The following is an 18,962-nucleotide window of genomic DNA, read 5'->3' as shown; positions in this document are numbered from 1 at the left end:
TCTTAATGTTTTCAGAAATATTTTATCTCATGACCCATTTATTAATTTTGTTATCATTTTTATACTTCCTTGTGTAAATATTGTTTCATATTTTATTTTTAATTTAACATAATATGTCCTTTCAGGCACTCATAAGTTGATCTCAAAAAAAATGAAGAGCTGGGTGCATGCACACTGGTGACTTAGACACAAAATCCCAGTACTTAGCAAGCTGTTGTTGAAAGATCAGAAATTTGAAGATATCCTGGGCTATCTTCTCCTGTTTCCTCACCATCAAAAATAGTAAAAGAAGTAGTAAATATAAATGCCAAGATATTTGATATTTCTTGAGGAAAAATGATGAATTAGTTGATTAAATTGAATATACTATAATTAAAAAGATAGCTTGGAAACACAACAAGCCACATCATTAAATATTGGGTTAAAAACAGAAATTCTAATTTCAGAGTGCTGGAGAAATGACTGAGCATGTAGGAGTATACCTTGCTATTTCAGCAGACTTGAATCCAACTTCTAATGTTCATACAGTGTAGCATACCACTGCCTGTGACAACATCATTGTGACAACCACTTGTAACCTGTAAGCTCCAGAGGGTCTGGTGCCTTCTTCTGCCCTCTAGAAGCATTCTTACATATATGCACACATGCATAAATACACAGGGACACACAAACACATAAATAAAACCATAATAGGATAAAATAAAAAAGGAGATTCTAGTTTCAAATTTCCTTTATAAAGCCTTAATTGGTAATTATATTGATCAAGACATTAGTTTCTAATTTTTAAAACAGAGAAAAAGACAATCTATACCTTGCTTTAATTGTAAACTGGTTGCAAGGCACAAAGCTGGTATCAGGGAAGACAGTTTGTGTAAAATATAAAACATTCAATAAACACAAAGTAGAGCCTTTCAGAGCCATCTCTGCCCCAGAGATATTTAACTTTAAAAAAGGCAGCATCAGAAGAGGTGTTTATTTACAACATTTTGTTAGCACGATATGAGAAAATGGACTTTTCTGTGTGACTCTCCATTCATTTGTAAGTGACACTGAGTTTACATACCGGTGGTCCTGTCTCCTTGAAGACTGGGTGTGTAATAGCACCGATTTGCCCATTTCTGTGCATTCACTCGGGCATCATTACTCCATTGCTAAAGAGGAAAAGGAAAGAAGATACCCATGGAAAAACTCAAACCTCAGAGTCACATGGTCTTTGCAGACAGGCTAATATCATTGCAAAATATCTGTAGGCACCTTCTGATTTTCATCATAATCAATATATAATATGGTATATGTCTAAATTTTTATGTTAGCAGGTATATTATCAGCTTTCATGGGGGCATTTATAAATAAGTTTATTTGTGTTTATTTTCCTTTCCCTATCTTCCTGATCCTGCCTATCCTTCCTTGCATGCCCTCTCACCCACAGCCTCCACTTGATGTCACACATGTTCTCGTTCCTTCCACTTCCCATGCCTTCTGTCATCTCTTGACCCTCCACATGGTCTTCTTACTAGTTTCATAACCTATGTCCACAGTTACTCCAACTTGTATATGGCCTCTCCTGTACCAAATAAATACAAGTAGCCTGTCCTCCCAAGGCCACAAAAAATACTAAAACTTTTAATGGTTTAATGACTTAGTGAAATCACAAGAGGAATCATTAAAGACTGAGCAATTGTTGTAGAGTGACTAGCACTCACCATGTTGAAGTACTACGACTATTTGTACCACTGTAAGAAGTTGCCTCATAAATCCTAGCTTCTTTTTTCCCTCATTGAATGAATTTAAGAGACACATGGACTTTGGTTCTGGATCCAGAAAGTAGACTATTTAGATGAAAGGTCACTGGACTTAAAGCAGAAATGTTCTGACCTTAGGAAAAAATAGTGAGCCAAAATACCATAATGGTTTTTCACTGGCAAACAGAGTTAAAAAATTTGGTTTTATTTCAGTCACTATAATTGACATAGCTCCATAATACCAATGAGTCACTGTTATAAAAGAAATTTAATGAATTCTACTCTGATCATTGCACAGCTAAAGCCACAGAGGTAGAGAACCAACTCTAATCTCTATGTGCATGCCATAGTATATGGACACACACTAACACACATGCACATAAACAAAACAATGATTACTTCTGTTTTTGATTTTTTAAATAGAAGGTAAAATAGAGGCAGAGCCTCTTAAAGTACACAGGAGAAGCCAGAGGCTATCCACAGGCTCCAAACACAGCTCTCCAAATGCACTGTCCTGTTGTGAGCCCTCACCATCTTTAGTAAGTCACTACCAGGTGGAGAAACCATTCTTCTCAGTTGGTTGTGCTTGTTTACAATCTCTTCTTGGACTGACTCTTTAGAGGTTATCAAATCCTCAAAATTCATATCCTGAATAGAAATAAAATTCAAGTCATGTTAGTGTATATTAAGGTTGCATTAAAGGTGAATATGTTGTCTGAGGTGAATGAAAGTCATTTTTAAAGTATTCAGGCCAATCTTGGTCATTAAGTCTTGATAATAAATTTAAGAAAATCTATGCCTTTTTATTAGAAACACCTTAAATAAAAATTTTGAGAACAGAATGAATTTATGACATGTAAAAATAAAAATTCTTCTGAGGCTAAAAATGTCAATTTTGATTTAAGAGAGATCTATAATAATAGCCATGCAAAGTAGAGAATCTTAAGTCATTCACACTCAGGCTGTAACAAGGAATTGCTAAGGATGAAGAAATATAATTTACTATAGACCTTAAGAGGAAATAGCCATCTGACCAGGATTTTGAAAGCTTGTGAAATAATGTGTAGGCCCTTAGCCAATACATGTATGCATTAGAGAATTTTATATGTAACAGGTTTTTTTGATCACTCCAAAAACAGGTTTATCTAATAGGATATACAAGTCAATTTTGAGACAATGGGTTCTTGAAAATAAATGAGCATTACTGACTTTACTTTTCAATGGACTGCAATAAGCCTACTAAGTTAACTCAGATACTGACATTTAAATTCATTTATGTGGCACAGGTGGATGGAGTGGTATTATGTGAGTTGGCAGAGATATAAGAGCCACTGGCTGATATAAACATACTCCAAAATGTGCTGTTTTATAGTGTAGAGCAAGATGTTACAGCATAACTATTGATGGACTGACCCTCACATACATTTTATCTCAGTGCAGGGATCAGTTGTTTCTCTTTCCTGAAGTCTTACTTCCCTCAAGACTTTGCAGATATTGCACCCATGGATCTAATCACACTGCATTGCCAGTGGCTATGACATGTCCATCTCTTCCTAATGTTTTATGTTCGGAAGGCACCTTGAAAGCCTTGTGCAAAGAAATCTCTCACAGCTAGTGATTTCTGAGGCAGAAAGGATGTACATGTTAAAGTCCTTGCTTGAAAATCCTCACATTTTTTTTTTTTTTTTGGTTTTTCGAGACAGGGTTTCTCTGTGTAGCTTTGTGCCTTTCCTGGGACTCACTTGGTAGCCCAGGCTGGCCTCGAACTCAGAGATCCGCCTGGCTCTGCCTCCCAAGTGCTGGGATTAAAGGCGTGAGGCAACATCGCCCGGCAACTCACATTTTATTTTAATGTAAAGTAATATCCCCAGATGTTCATTAAGTGTATATGTTTGAGTTCAAGTACAGGTTTCTGTAGATGAGTGCATTGCCAGTGGAAGCCTTAAGAGAGTATCAGATTCCCTAGAGTGTGAGTTACATGTGGATGTAAGTCACTGGAGGTGTGTGTGTGTGTGTGTGTGTGTGTGTGTGTGTGTGTGTGTGTGTGTGTGTGTGTGTTGTTGTTGAGGATCAAAGTGACTTACTCCAGAGTCTGACCTTTTACCTTTTACACTTTGGAAGAGTGATATGATAGCTTCCTTGCCTTCATGGTTGCCTAATTTGTTCTGAGGAGATAGTAAACCTTACCAATACTTTAACAAATACTTGAAGAAGGGATGGAGGTAATACAGCAGCCAGGAGCAACAACAATGGAAATAATGTCATGTCTAGAAAACAAAGAAGAGAAAAAAGATCTTCATTTAAATGTTTAGCACAAGGAGTTCTTTGTAACGCAGAGGTTGGGGGAAGTAATGAGATCTGTTTCCTAGATTTACTAGCAATATATCAAGGAGGACATACTATTTATATCATCAAAATGATATGAAAATCAACTTAAGAAGCCTGCTGCCAACTGGTACAATAAGGAATAAATCAAAACGCCTTAGTGAAGGCCCTGACACCCTGCACCTACAAATGCTCTGGGTGATTAGTGTCTCCTTTCCTGTCACACTCTAATCCATGGAGGTCCTCTCTTCAAAGTCTAGAAATTTAGGAATTCTTCTTTATCCTTTCAAGAGTAGCAAAATCACCCAACCATTATCATGGCAGGGCAAGACTATGAGATGATTAACCCTTGCTCGATATTTTAAGCTCTGCCTACTCTATTATAGGATGTTTGTTTGTTATTCATTCATTAAAAGTTTTTCTTTTCTTTTTGAGACAAGATTTCACTATGTACCTGAGTCTAAATACAAACTTACAACTTTGCCTCAGAATCTCAAGCACTGAGACATATCCGTACATTACCACACACAACTCTGTCATATTTTTAAATCAATGTCCATAAATTGGCTTATTTGCCCAGTGTTTTAATATATTTATTCTCAAAGTCTGGTCCATAATACCAAGACTGAACCTTGAAAATCTTAAAACTTCATCATGATGTTTTATATAATAGTAAACATATGATAAATTAATGTCATGTCCAACAACTGGGAAACAATTTAAATAATTTGGAACATATTCTCTTATTAAGGGTATTAAGTAAAACACACACACACATGCACACACACACACACACACACACTCACTTCATTGTGTGCTGGTATGTATCTCTCTCTCTCTCTCTCTCTATATATATATATATATATATATATATATATATATATATATATATATATATATATATATATATATGCATGTGGAGACCTGAGGCAGACGTTAGGTGTTCCCAATTGCTCCCGACCTTATAAGTTGAGACAGGATCTGTGAGGGAGCCCTGAACTCACCATTTCAGTTAGTCTGTCTGCACAGCTTGCTCTGGCTAATCTCCTTCTCTACCTTCTGCCTGCACTGAAGTTATTAGCATGCAGCCACACCCACCTGGCTTTTACATGGATTCTGGTGATTTAAACTCTGGCACCCATGTTTGCATAGCAAGTGCATTTTCTACTGAGACAAACTGCCAGCATCTACAGCTGGATTTTAATGATTTCTCCTAACCAGAAAGAAGTTTGTCTTTCTCTACAATTAATAAAGGCATATATATATATATATATATATATATATATATATATATATGGATGCAATGCATAAATAGGTAATTTTCATGAAACGTTCCAAAACACCCTTTGCCCCAGTTTAGACACACAAAATAACATAGACTATGTTTGGTGTCAGTTGTGATGTGACTCTCTCTGGGCTTCATTTAAAATTCATGAAAACCTAGCAGATAAATACTGTGACTTAATATCCCACTTTACACATAAATAATATCAGTGTTAGAGATTTAATACTGACAGGTCATAAGAATTTGGGGAACACAACTGAAATCTAAGTACTGGGTGTGTGGCGTCACAGCCTTCAGTTTGAGAGCAAAAGGCTGTGGTGATTTAGAATATTATGTAGACAAAAATATGTCAATCAAACTCCAGCAGAGGTGCCTGGGGTGAGTGCATTACTGGAAGAATCACATGATAGCTAGTCACATTCTCCTGAGTATCTATTGTAATAGTTTCTAAATTCCAGTGTCATATACAGTGTTCACTCAGGTTGCTTTGTCATGTTTATCTGAGCTATGAAGCAGTTGGCACAGAACATAAATACTACAGAACAGCTAGAAGTCATTATGGAAACAATCTGGACAAATACCCTGTAAGAACAACAGCCCTGTAAATTGCCAAGAAGTATTATTTTTATTTTTACCAAGAATAAATACCCCTGCATCCTTGAATTTGCTAAGCAGTGGCACTGGAATTCTGAGCTGTACCTGCTCTACAATACAAGAAATTTCTGACACTCTCTTATGCAACTCTGTCTTTTCTAAAATGAGCTGTCTCACCTCAAGGATTGAGATTTAGGACAAAAAAATCTATTATCAAATAGCTCTAGGGATTGACACTTATCGGGACTTTGACTGCTTTTAATCCAGCATCTGAAATTTGGCCAGATTAGCAGGCTGTGTATGTTCAGATATTGACTAGTCGAGTACATCATTTAAACACATGAAGAAAAGAATGAATAAATATCCTTTGGGATTACAATCTTCTGCAAAGTCATCTAATTCCCTTTTATATGATATTAAGTAGTATCATAATATTGGAGAATTTTAATAGCTCTTTATTTCTAATCTAGTGTTAAAAATTATCTATATATTTGTCAGTGGATGCTCCTAACCAAGTCACTTTCATCTTATCAGAACTGTATTTCTCTCTTTTAAGGGGCCTGCAGAGATGACTCAGTGGTTAAGAGTAACTTATGCTCTAACAGACAACATTGAGTTCACTTCCACCCATGTCATTTGTCTCACTACTGCTTGTAACTCCAGCTCCAGGAACCTGACACCTTCTATCTCCATGAACACTTTATTCACATGCATGTACCTCTACACAGAAGCAATTATATACATATATATATGCATAATTTAAAAAAAATAATTCCTTTGAGAACAAGTGTTAGATTATATTTTTCATGATCTCTAGAGAATTCAAGAAGTCTACACAGAAATCCAAAGCATCTCTGATTAGTTGTTGGACCATATTGATTTAGAAAATAATGGTGTCCTTTACCTTTGTAAATTCAATATGATAGTGCTTCACAGAGAATATTGTCAAAGAACCTTATAGCCCTTCTGTAATTTTAACGTCCCTAGTATTAGCTTTCATTTTCTGGTTGAATGAAGTTGAATCCAATATTGAGCAACATTTCCAATTGTTATCATTTGAGTCTGAGAATCCACACAAGGTTTTGTGATTTCTTATCTTGTTTTGAGAACAGAAAAATTAAGCAGAATAGACTAACAACAAGTTTCCTAGGCAATGATGTTATGAAAACTTTTTTGATAAATAAGCAAGAATAAATTCAGTAATCACAAATAGTGCATACATAGCACTGAGAAGCATTTCTGGAGGATCATGTTGTCATATACATTATAATACGTCATACATAACTCAATAACCTGTTCTCATTTTCTTATTTATCTTTAAATTCACTGATTCATGTGAAAAAGATATACCAGAGAAGAGAATATATTCAACACATGTTTTACATGTATTTAATAATAGGCTTACGTATTAGACACAGTTATAAGACAATTTTTAAAGGTCAGGGTGGACTTGACCATAAGAAATTAAAGGCTCACAGGTTGCTTAAGTATTTTTCATCACCTCCTCATGTGTCATTTTCAAATATACAAGTGAGAGATGAGTGGTGATGGCCCACACCTATAATCCAAGCACTGGGGAGGCAGAGGCAGGTGAATCTCTGTGAATTTTAGTCCAGCCAGGTCTACAAAGCAAGTTCCAGGGCAAACAGAGCTACACAAAGAGAAAGCTTGTCCAGTCAAAAACAAACAAACAAACAAATAAACAAACAAATAAATAAAAATAGATATACAAGTGAAATATGATCTCTAAGTAAGTAAGTAACATTCCTGAATTGCATTACCGTCAGATATGCTGTCTCTGCCTCCAGCTTTCTATGGAAGAATGTGGCAAGAGCATGATCAGAACAGTCTCCATCCTCACCTTGAAGGCTGCTTTATGGTGTGAAAATTGGCACAAGCTTGAGATTTCAGTTCTCATGAAAATTGCTGAAATATTTTTAATGATTCCCACTTTGATGTATATGTGGGGAAATACTGTTTAGTTTACTTGTGATAAGATGATAGAGTACATATCATCCATTACTATGTAGCAAGTATTTTCAAGGCCTTTCTTTTTCTGTGTTAAACGCTTCTTTTCTTTTTTACCTGAGTAAAAGTACTCTGTACATCTGTGAATTACAAGAGAATAAGTTGATTTTGCTAACTAATAGAGACTAACAGGTTCTGTGAGAAATTCCCACGAGTGGTGGATGAAAATAGCTTAAAAGGCAAACATCTGGCTATAGATTCTTGCTTTATGAATTTTCTTAAATTTAATACTTTATGATCATTAAATATGCTATGATATATTTGGATGCTGTGGTTCATGAAATAACACACATGAAGTGACACAAGTTTTTCAATTTGGTTGTTGTTTGTCAATTTTGTTTCCTCATTTCTCACTATTTTTGTGACCTTTTCTTCATTGACATATATTATAGCAAATGTTAATTTTTAATAACCGGTGTTTCCTAATTGTATACCCCAGAGAATCTACAGCGTACAGCTTACTTTTTGGTTAGAAAGTTGAACTGGTAAACTGATTCACTTTCTACACAACATATGTGTGTGTGTGTGTGTGTGTGTGTGTGTGTGTGTGTGTATGTGTGTATATATATATATATATATATCCATTAGTGTCATAATAAAACTTGTAATTGAGTACATGTGATTGTTGAGAGATCATAATTCAGTAAAAATCTGTAATGAAGGGAATAAATCTAGACATGAAATATCAAAAATCTAGAAAACAATATGCATTTAGGTGAAGTCTAGTTTACTCCAATCAAAATGGTTAATGTTCTAGACAACCCCTTTAAAATGTCTTCTAGATTTACAGGTCTATGGGATAATGCATGATAACTCAATTCATGTGTACAATGTGAGATAATAAATTCAAGGTAGTTAGCAATTTTTTCTTTATTATTATGACTTCATGCTTTCAACTTGTAGTTTGTATCTCCTAGTTATTTTAATACCTATAGCAAGCCATCATGGTGATCCCTTTGTATGCCATAAGACATCAGAGCTTATTATTCATGTCTGTGTTTTAGGTCATGCTCTCTAAACTTTTTCTACATTACACCATTGCATTTGATAGTTGTTAAAAATTCAAATTGCTTTTTCTCTTAATCAATTATTGTACATTTAATAAATATATTTAAACAGAGATTCTGTGGCATTACAATAAATATTTGATATACTGGGACATAATTGCAACAAAAGACAATCTAGCTACAAAATAAAATAGGTAATTAAATGACAGAAATTATTTCACAATTCTGTTACTCAGCAGCTAAGACATGTCCACCCTGGCAATCTAATATGTATAATCTGAGAATAATAGCATTTTTCTTAATATATAAATATGCAGTAGAGTTTCTTCCATAGTTTCATCACATTTCTTATTTTGCTCATTATGAACCATTGAGTTACAGTGAGTCAGAGCAATTTCATGTATTGGCTTAAATATATAATCTAAATGATGAAGAAATGATTTTCATATTTACAGTTTTTTAATCCCTCACATTATGCTCATTAAGCAGACTCAGAAATAAGTCTTTTCCCTTGATGGTGGATAAGTGATTCAAGAAACAAGATAGGCTTCAGCACCTATATCACTAAATCACCTTCTATCACTTTCCCTCAGTTTGCAAATCTGTAGAGATAGCCACAGTACAAATGGTATTTCTTTTTCTGTATTGTTTAGTGCATAGATGATTGCTTTTAACTATTTAAAGAAAATAAAGACCCATGGTTTTGTGCATTTTGTAAATTGTTAATCTTTGACCTTAACTTTTATGGCTTTAAGCTCTCTTTTGTGTTAGTTTTTAAAATGTCAGGAAGAACATTAAGTTCACTGAAGAAAACAAATGCTACTTTCAGGATAGATAACTCCAATCAGCTGGCTGTTTAATGAAACCATGTAAGCATAGCTCATACGTTCATTAAGAAATACATTCCTGAATGAGTAAACCATGCCATATTGATATTTTTCTCATCTATGATGAGAGAAGACATTTTTAAAACTATAATACGTCACAATAAATATCAGTCGGTGTGTAGATATGTCTTCCACAGGATGATGAGACTTCCTGGGAAGGTGGCACTTGTTGACCCAAGGAAATCACTTGATCAGGGCCAGAAGTCAACCCTGCTGGCCAACACATACAACAGTTGAGGACACAGTCTTCTCAGAGTCCTTCTTCCTGCTGTTCTGTGTAATCCCTTTGGGATACACAAATAGAATCCACCATACGATGACATTTGCAGTGTTACAAAAGAACATATCACAAAGGTAATGTTGAATGGTTAAGACATTTAATTTATACATGACTTACCCATTATCATATCCAAAGTTGAGCAATACATGTTTTTGTAAATGCATATTGAATTATTGAATATCTAACTCAAGAGGAAATGAGAAAAGAGAAGAGGGAGAAGTAGGCCAGTTTAGAAGAACAAGGAGGGAGAAGGGACAAATAACACTAAGGATGTTTGAAAAAACTCTAAAGAATCATGTTATATGATATTTTTCTAAAATTCCATATAACACACTTAAACATATGTGTATATACATGCATATATCTATACACTCATATACACACACAAACTTACATATATGTGTGGATATATACATATATATATATATATATATATATATATATATATATATATATATATAAACTTTAATTATGCCAGTGAGGCTAACAATAATCCTTTCAAGATCCATAGACCATTTGACAAAAACTCTAGTACCTGGCATTAGAAAGTTCTGTTGAATTTCTAATTGTGTAGGTGAGTCCATGTGACTCTTAAAACAAACATAGGCTTTTTGTGATTGCTTTTCATTGCAGCCCAGAAGTTAAAGGTAAGTAGGTTTCTGAAGACACCACATACTTTAAATACAGGGCTCTGTCTCACTGGCTCTCATCTTAGAGCTTCCTTCTAGAAGTTGCTGTGCAAGATGCCAGTGGAGAAACGCCATCAGTAGTTCTAATCAGCTGTTATACCTATAAGCCACAATAATGGCAAGCATGGTACGATAGCCTCAAAGGTTCAATAGTAGCAGTCTTATGTTGGATGTAACCAACAACATCTAATTGTACTTAAAGACCCCTCAATAAGGGGTACATTATGCTTGGTTCTAGAAACCTAGCCAACTATGCAGGACTAGTTAGGCCATGGGTCTTACAAGAGAATTTATCATCACTTTACTAGACCAGTATAATTCCTGCTTTGAAAAACACCAACTGTACAAATTGTTCAGAACTGCTGTGGTATGAGTAAAGCTTATGCATGCCCTGCTGGGGACAAGCTCCAGCAGAGATCAGTCAGGAGAACAGTGAATGCAGCAGGCAATACAAAAAAGTTGCACCAGGCAACAGTTTAATTTTTTTCTGAGGCTCTACCAATATTTTATATCATACTGTGTTCAGGAGGCAGTGTATAGAAGAAAATATATGTATATCTGTATCCCAGAGCCACAGAGATTATTTTTATATACTACAACAATGATTACATCATTCTATACTTGCATTTTAAAAAATATCTAATACATGACTATTTTCTAAACATGAACCAAAACTTTCTTTGAGGTTATAATCATAAAATTCCATGATCACAGTTCTTGGAGCAAGTAGAAAAAGTTTAAGTAGGCAAACTAGGAGATGTCTTTAATGTTTCCTCATCATCACTGTCCCCAGACAATTAGAATCTAAAAGGCTAATTCTTAACTTATAATAAGCAAAACTAAAATTCTTTTCAAATTATACTACAATCTATTTTAAACCTTTATATACATATATATATACTAATTTATATATCTATATAATTTCTACAACACTCTTATCTTTCTTATTTTTATAATCTAATGATTGGCTCATAATGTGAAATCATATCTTTTTTCTTCTTAGTTTTCAAATTTTCATGTTGTATCAATAAAAGGATTATCTTCACTACCCATATCAGTCACCATACACAAAACTTAAGTCCAAGTGGATCAAAGAACTCAACATAAATCTAGCTACTCTGAACCTGATAACAGAGAAAGTAGGAAGTAGTCTTGAATGCATTGGAACCGGAGATCACTTCCTAAATATAACACCAGTAGCACAGACACTAAGAGAAAAAATCAATCAATGGGACCTCTTGGAACTGAAGAGCTTTTGTAGAGCAAAGAACTCAGTCAAGAAGACAAAGCGACAGCCTACAGAAGGGGAAAAGATCTTCATCAATCCCACATCTGACAGAGGGCTGATTCCAGAATATATAAAGAACTCAAGAAATTAGACATCAAAATGCCCAACACTCCAATTAAGAAATGGATATAGAGCTAAATAGAAAATTCTCAACAGAGGAAGCTCAAATGGCTGAAAGACATTTAAGGAATTGCTCAGCATCCCTAATCATCAGGGAAATGCAAATCAAAATGACTCTGAGATACCACCTTACACCTGTCAGAATGGCTAAGATCAAAAACACTGAAGACAGCTTATGTTGGAGAGGATGAGGAGCAAGAGGAACTCTCCTCCACTGCTGGTGGGAATGCAAGCTTGTACAGCCACTTTGGAAATCAATATGGTGCTTTCTTAGAAAACTGGGTATCAATCTCCCCCAATACCCCGCTATACCACTCTTGGGTATATTCCAAGGAATGCTCAATCATACCACAAGGGCACATGCTGAGCTAAGTTCATAGCAGCATTGTTTGTAATAGCCAGAACCTGGAGACAACCTAGATGCCCTTCAACTGAAGAATGGATAAATAAAATGTGGTACATATACACAATGGAGTACTACTCAGCAGAGAAAAACAATGACATCATGAAGTTGGCAGGCAAATGGATGAATCTAGAAAAAATCATCCTGAGTGAGGTAACCCAGGCTCAGAAAGACAAACATGGTATGTACTAACTCATAGGAGGATACTAGATGTAAAATAAAGGATGACTAGACTGCTACTCATAACTCCAGGGAGGCTACCTAGAAAACAAAACCCTAATAAAGACTAAGGGATCACCCAATGACAGAGAAATGGATCAGATCTACATGAGCAAACTTGACGTGGGGGGGTAATGAAGGGCAAGGTCAAGGGAAAGAGAGCTTAGGGGAGCAGGAGATCCCAGCTGCATCAAGAACAGAGAGGGAGAACAAGGAAAAAGAGACATGATTAATGAAGACCCCATGGAAATAGGAAGAAGCAAAGTGCTAGAGAGGTCCCCAAAAATCCACAAAGATATTTCCACAATAGACTACTAGCAATAGTCGAGAGAAAGCCCGAACTGATCTACTCTAGTGATCGGATGGCCAAACACCCTAACTGTCATGCTAAAACTCTCACCCAATGACTGATGGAAGTAGATGCAGAGATCCACAGCCATGTTCCAGGTTTAGCTCCGGGAGTCCAATCGGCAAGTAAGAGGAGGGATTGTATGAGCAAGAATTGTTGAGACCATGATTGGAAAAAGCACAGGGACAAATAGCTAAACTAGTGGAAAACACATGAACTATGAACCAATAGCTAAGGAACCCCCAATTGGATCAGGCCCTCTGGATAAGCGAGACAGTTGATTAACTTGAAAGGATTGGGAGGCCCCCAGGCAATGGGACCAGGACCTGTCCTTAGTGCATGAGCTGGCTATTTGGAACCTGGGGCCTATGCAGGGACACTTTGCTCAGCCTGGACAAAGGGAGGAGGAGACTGGACATGCCTTGATTGAATCTACCAGGCTGAGCTGAATCCCCAGAGGAGACTTTGCCCTGGAGGAGATGGGAATGGCGGTGGGCCGGAGGGAGGTGGGGGGTTGCTGGAGGAGTGAGGACAGGGGAATCCATGGCTGATATGTAAAATTAAATTAAATTATAAAATAAATTTTAAAAAAGATCAAGTAAAAAATAATATAAAAAATAAGGCATGTAAAAATGGATATCACACAGAGAATCTGGATTGTGTTATCTTTGGGATTTTTAACTGCAGAGAGATATTTGATTGTAAAGGCAGCTAAATTAAACACACACACACACACACACACATATAGTAACTTGACTTCAAAATTTGCATCTAAGAATATGTTGCTTTGGAAAGGAGGCTCTGCTTTTGTTTCATACAAAGCAAGAGGCTATGGGTTTGTTCCAGATTAAGATACGTGAGGTTTGACCATCCAAGACCCCCTGAAAGGTCTCCAATGACACGATGACCCAGATGATTCAACATCCAGAATGTTTTCAAGGCAACTGGCTCAAACAATACACCCTCATGGACTACCCTATAAGCTTAAAATTTTCTTTGTATCCCCATAAGACACTGGGCCCTAATCCAGCAGGAAGTAGTATGAGAAGCTATGCCCAAATGTCCAAATATGCCAAGCTGGCTTTCGAGATGGGATTGGCTCACTCCTTCTCTAAACCCAAGCTTATTGTTTAAAGAAGAGGTTAAGAGATTCTTCTGTCCCATATCAGAAGATCCCTCCTCTGGTGTGCGACAGAGAAAAACCAATATTTTTATTTAAAGCAGGTTAATTATAAATACAATGTCTTTCTAAAAGAAGAAAGGGGGATAGGATGTAGATATATAGGATATAGATAGGACAGAATAAAAGGGTAAATTATTGAACCTACTTTTAAAGAGAAACAACTTTTTTGAAATGTTTTACATTGGTATAGATTTTAGTTTATTGATACAAATTTAAACTTAATTTTTTTATACTGTATACATCTTTCTACTCTCATTTGTTGCATTATATTTATGAACTCATTTAAATTGTAATGGATAATTAAGAAATAGATTAATGGTTAGTCATCTATGATAATCACACTTGTAGTCAGGTTAGTTAATTTTTCTACGTACACATAGATATAATTCAGTTAGGTAGGTAATCTTCAAACACTTCAACGTCTAAAAATTTAGACTTTCTGGACAGTGAGACATGTCTGCTCCCGGCAGCACCAATTACTTCAGAGAGAAGGATGGGCATCAAAGACACTCCATATGGAGTTTATCTTCTTCTTGGCAAAAATAGTCCTTTGAGCAAAAATCTATTCTTGCCTGGACTGCTTGATTGCCTGGACATTCAGGACCCATGGGAAGATGACCACTGAACTTTGCATGGCAAAATGGTCCTTCAGGTTCCTGTTTTGCAGAGGAAACTGCCAGGCATTCTACAGGACACAGAGAGAAGTGACTGAGAGACTCTAGTACTGAGGGCTGAAGACAGATGCCCCAACTTTACAAAGGAACTTTGAATGACTGTCCAGGCTGCCAGCTGTCACTTTCTACTCTTGCAAGACTCCCAAAAGTTGCTTGTGTCCTTCTCCCATTTCTCAGATAATAGTATATCCTTCTAGGGTCTTTGATGTAGTTGAAGACAAGATAGTCATAAATTCCTTATTTATGATAAAAGATAAGTTAGATATGAAACTTTGGACTCAGAAATATAGGATAGATAGGATATCTTCTTTAATTCTGCCAAATACAAATAGACTAGATATTATAAATAGACTAGATATTGTAACTATAATTCTTGTTTGATAATTATTTTGTTATATGTAATTTTAATAAGTTAAAGTTAAAAACCTTACTGAAAAAACATTTAAGAGGAAGTATTGTGGGATGTCTTGTATGCTGTAAATATATGTTGCTATGATTGATTGATACATAAAATGCTGATTGGTCAGTAGCCAGGATGGAAGTATAGGCAAGACTGACAGAGAAGAGAATTGGGGGAACAAGACCACAGAGTCAGAGAGATGCAGCCAGCCACTGTGAGGAGAAGCATGATGTAAAACATCCGTAAGCCACAAGCCACATAGCAAGGTAAAGATTTATGGAAATGGGTTAATTTAAGATATAAGAACAGATAGCAAGAAGCCTGCCATGGCCATTCAGTTTATAAGTAAAAAAAAAAAAATAGGCAGAAAAATGTTCCCAAATATATTTGTGGATTGTTTTTTGTTTGATTGGTTTGTTTTGTTTTTGGAATTTCCCAGTCTTGGTCTTCATCTCCATCTCTGCAGTTTAGTTAGAACATAATGTTCAGCCATTTCATCAATATTAATACTTTCAAATGCATAGGCTTTATACTACTTTTTTCAATAAATTTATTCATCTCATTTCTTTTTGCAGACCATCTCAGACCATCAATATTTTGAGGGGATAAAGGAACAAGCCAGTGAATCCTAAAACCACTATACAAATTATTTTATTTTTTAAGTAATAAAACTAAAGAGGAAAGTGGGGCTGTATCCACTCAACCAGAAACCAGATTTTGTCCCAGAGTATCCTAGCCAAATAAAAGTCCTACAGTCTCTTTAGCTAAATGGTAAGTGGCGCCACCATCTTCCATCTTTTAGAGATAATAAAAATTATCAATCCAAAATTAATAAAAAAAAATGGCCAAACAATAGTAGAACCTATATATTTCCTAATAGCCTTAAGGTCAGAAATTGAGACTTTTTCCACTAGAAGAATCAATATGAGTTTTACTTATAGCAGAAATTTTTTCAGGTAGATTACAAAAATCCAAAGAAATGTTTGAATAATCCCAAACTCCCTTAGGTGAACTTGAATCCTGACCCAAGAATGTTTTGAAGCATTGTATGATATAGGAGTTACACAAATCCAAAGGAATTGTGAGTGACATTCTATTGATAGTCTAACCTTAATATTTTGAATTTGATTTCCTATATAAAGCATTGCTTCTTCCAAAGAATTGAGTCTTTCCTTAATACCTCAATCTATGTGTTCCTGAATCCAAAGGGCAATAGAAACATTTTTTGATAATTGATTCTCATGATGAGCTGTATGAATTTGTTTAACCAAAGCAGCAGTAGAAAAAACAAAACTAGCTGCAATAGAAATTAATGCAGTAACTCCTAAAGTTAAAGTTCCCACACAATGTTTACCTCTGAAAAAGAATGTACAAAATTTTTCATAACTTGTAAACCAGAATTAGCATACCAAGCTCAAGTATTATTAACAGGAAGTAAGACATAACGTGATTGGCCTAATATAACAAAAGCCTCATCTGTTACATTAGAAGAAATACATTTGGAATCTTTCTCAACTGAACTCTGCTGACTCCCCATGGGAGACCTTATTTGGAGGAGGTGGGGATGGGGGATGGGTAGGGTGGGGAAGGTTGGGGGGTGGGAAGAAGGAGGAGGGGGAATCTATGGTTGGTATGTAAAGTTAAAAGAAAATTTCATAATAATAATAAAGAAAGAATACAATTAGAAAGAAAGCAATGCTTACACATTATATTAAATGAACCATTGTTATTCTCAACATTATATAAAGAACCAATGGATTCACTATGTAAATTGCATAAGGAGCTCCAACACATGCACCTCTTGATCATTTGTATCAAACATTACTGGATAACACCTAACCAAAGGTTCCCCTGCTCTGCCACCTTCTCTAACTGCAGCAGCAAAACCTACAGGCTCTTGTCCATTTTGATCTCTTTTTAGGTTTCTTTTGAAAAGGAGATGCTGAGTGGCCAATGCTCCTTAAAACTTTAATTTCCTCTTCCTCTCAGTCAATTTCTGTTTGAAAAGACTCCTCATTCTTCTTATCTCTTTTCTCCTCATTACTAACCTCCTTTCCTAATGGATCTTTAAATAAAAGAGGAGCAATTGACTTATTTTGAGGAGAGGTTTCTGTAGAATTTTTAAATTTAGGTATATCCCCAACTTCCATAGGCACCACGGCCTGCTTTATTAATGACCAATATGCTAAAACATCTACAGGCATGCCTTGTGGTCCATTGGATTCATACCAAAATCTAATATCTTCACCTACTTTACCCCAATTATCAATATCTAAGGAGCCTTGATCAGGAAACCAAGGAGAAATCTCATGCACAAACTATAAAAACTCACAAACTTGATTGTCATCAACTTTTATTCTATTCTTTTTTAAAGTATGCTTTAAAAAATCAACAAAAAAAGCCTCTTTTCCTTAGACACCACCTGTCCCATTGTATTAATTTTCATTTCTCTTATATACTCTCCGCAGCCCTAGTTGATGACCAGGAGATCTTTATTAATTCTTTTGTATTACCCACTCTCACCCAACCCAACTCATTGACAGGGAGTCTGCAGCACCCTTGTGGGATTCTCGCTACACCAGAAACACCTTATTAATACTTATCCTACTTCAGGTATCCTGTTCAGGCGCCACTTATGCTGGGATGAGCTGCAGCATAGATCAGGACTGAAGAAGGGTGGATGGAGCAGGTAATATAAATAACTTGTGCCGGACAGCAGTTGAATCTTTTCTGAGTCTCTAGGAATATTTTATTTGATACTGTGCTCAGGAGGCAGTGTATAAAAGAGAATATATGTCTGTCTCTTCTCAGGGCCACAGAATTTATTTTTATAACCTACAACAATGATTACACCAGTTTGTATTTGCACTTCAAAAAATATCAAATACGTGACTATCTTCCCATCATGAACAAAATGTCCTTAAAAAGTCATAATCATAAAATTCAATGGTCACAGTTCCTAGAGCAAGTACACAAAGTTTAACTAGGTGGGGGTTGAGAAACCTTTAATGTTTCTTCATGATTTCTGTTGCCAGACAATTAGGATCTAAAATGCTAATTCTTAACTTACAATATGCAAAACAAAATTTCTTATCAAATTATGTTAAAATTTATTTTAAACCTTTATGTATATCCTAATTTATACATCTATATAATTTCTGCAACATTCCTATCTTTACTATTATAATTTTCTAATTATTAACTCATAATTTGAAGTCATATCCTTTTTCTCGATTCTTAGTTTTCATATTTTTATTTTATATCTATAAAACACTAATATATTCACTCCAAAATTATCGGAAAATGTTCTCAAACTCATTTGTGAGTTTTTTTTTTGTTCTTTCCCAATCTTGATCTTCTTCTCTATCTCCATGGTGTAGTGAGAACATTCTGTTCAGCAGTTTCATCAATATTAATACTTTCAAATGTGTAGGTTTTTTCAATAAATTTATTTAACACATTTCCTTTCCCAGAACATCTGAGATCATC

At 35.4% G+C, this 18,962-nt stretch overlaps 1 protein-coding gene across 2 annotated transcripts in view; it reads right to left on the bottom strand.

Moving 5' to 3' along the window:
• Nucleotides 1-18,302, bottom strand: part of LOC102904688 (cysteine-rich secretory protein 1-like) — a 30,672-nt gene extending 12,370 nt beyond the window's left edge. The window contains exons 1-4 of one of the 2 annotated variants that reach the window (XM_076557876.1): nt 18,082-18,302; nt 3,847-4,009; nt 2,274-2,390; nt 1,064-1,151 (exon numbers count right to left, since the gene is read on the bottom strand). In XM_076557876.1, the coding sequence (XP_076413991.1) occupies nt 1,064-1,151; nt 2,274-2,387 (202 nt within the window). In that variant the 5' untranslated portion in view covers nt 2,388-2,390; nt 3,847-4,009; nt 18,082-18,302. The remainder of the gene's footprint in view (nt 1-1,063; nt 1,152-2,273; nt 2,391-3,846; nt 4,010-18,081) is intronic. The other variant, XM_076557875.1, reaches the window with a different exon arrangement.
• Between the last annotated feature and the right edge of the window lie 660 nt (nt 18,303-18,962).

Source organism: Peromyscus maniculatus, chromosome 21 (genome assembly GCF_049852395.1).
Source record: "Peromyscus maniculatus bairdii isolate BWxNUB_F1_BW_parent chromosome 21, HU_Pman_BW_mat_3.1, whole genome shotgun sequence".
Classification (NCBI taxonomy): Eukaryota; Metazoa; Chordata; class Mammalia; order Rodentia; family Cricetidae; genus Peromyscus; species Peromyscus maniculatus.
The sequence above is the reverse complement of the archived record's forward strand: the minus strand, read 5'-3'. Positions and strand labels throughout refer to the sequence as shown.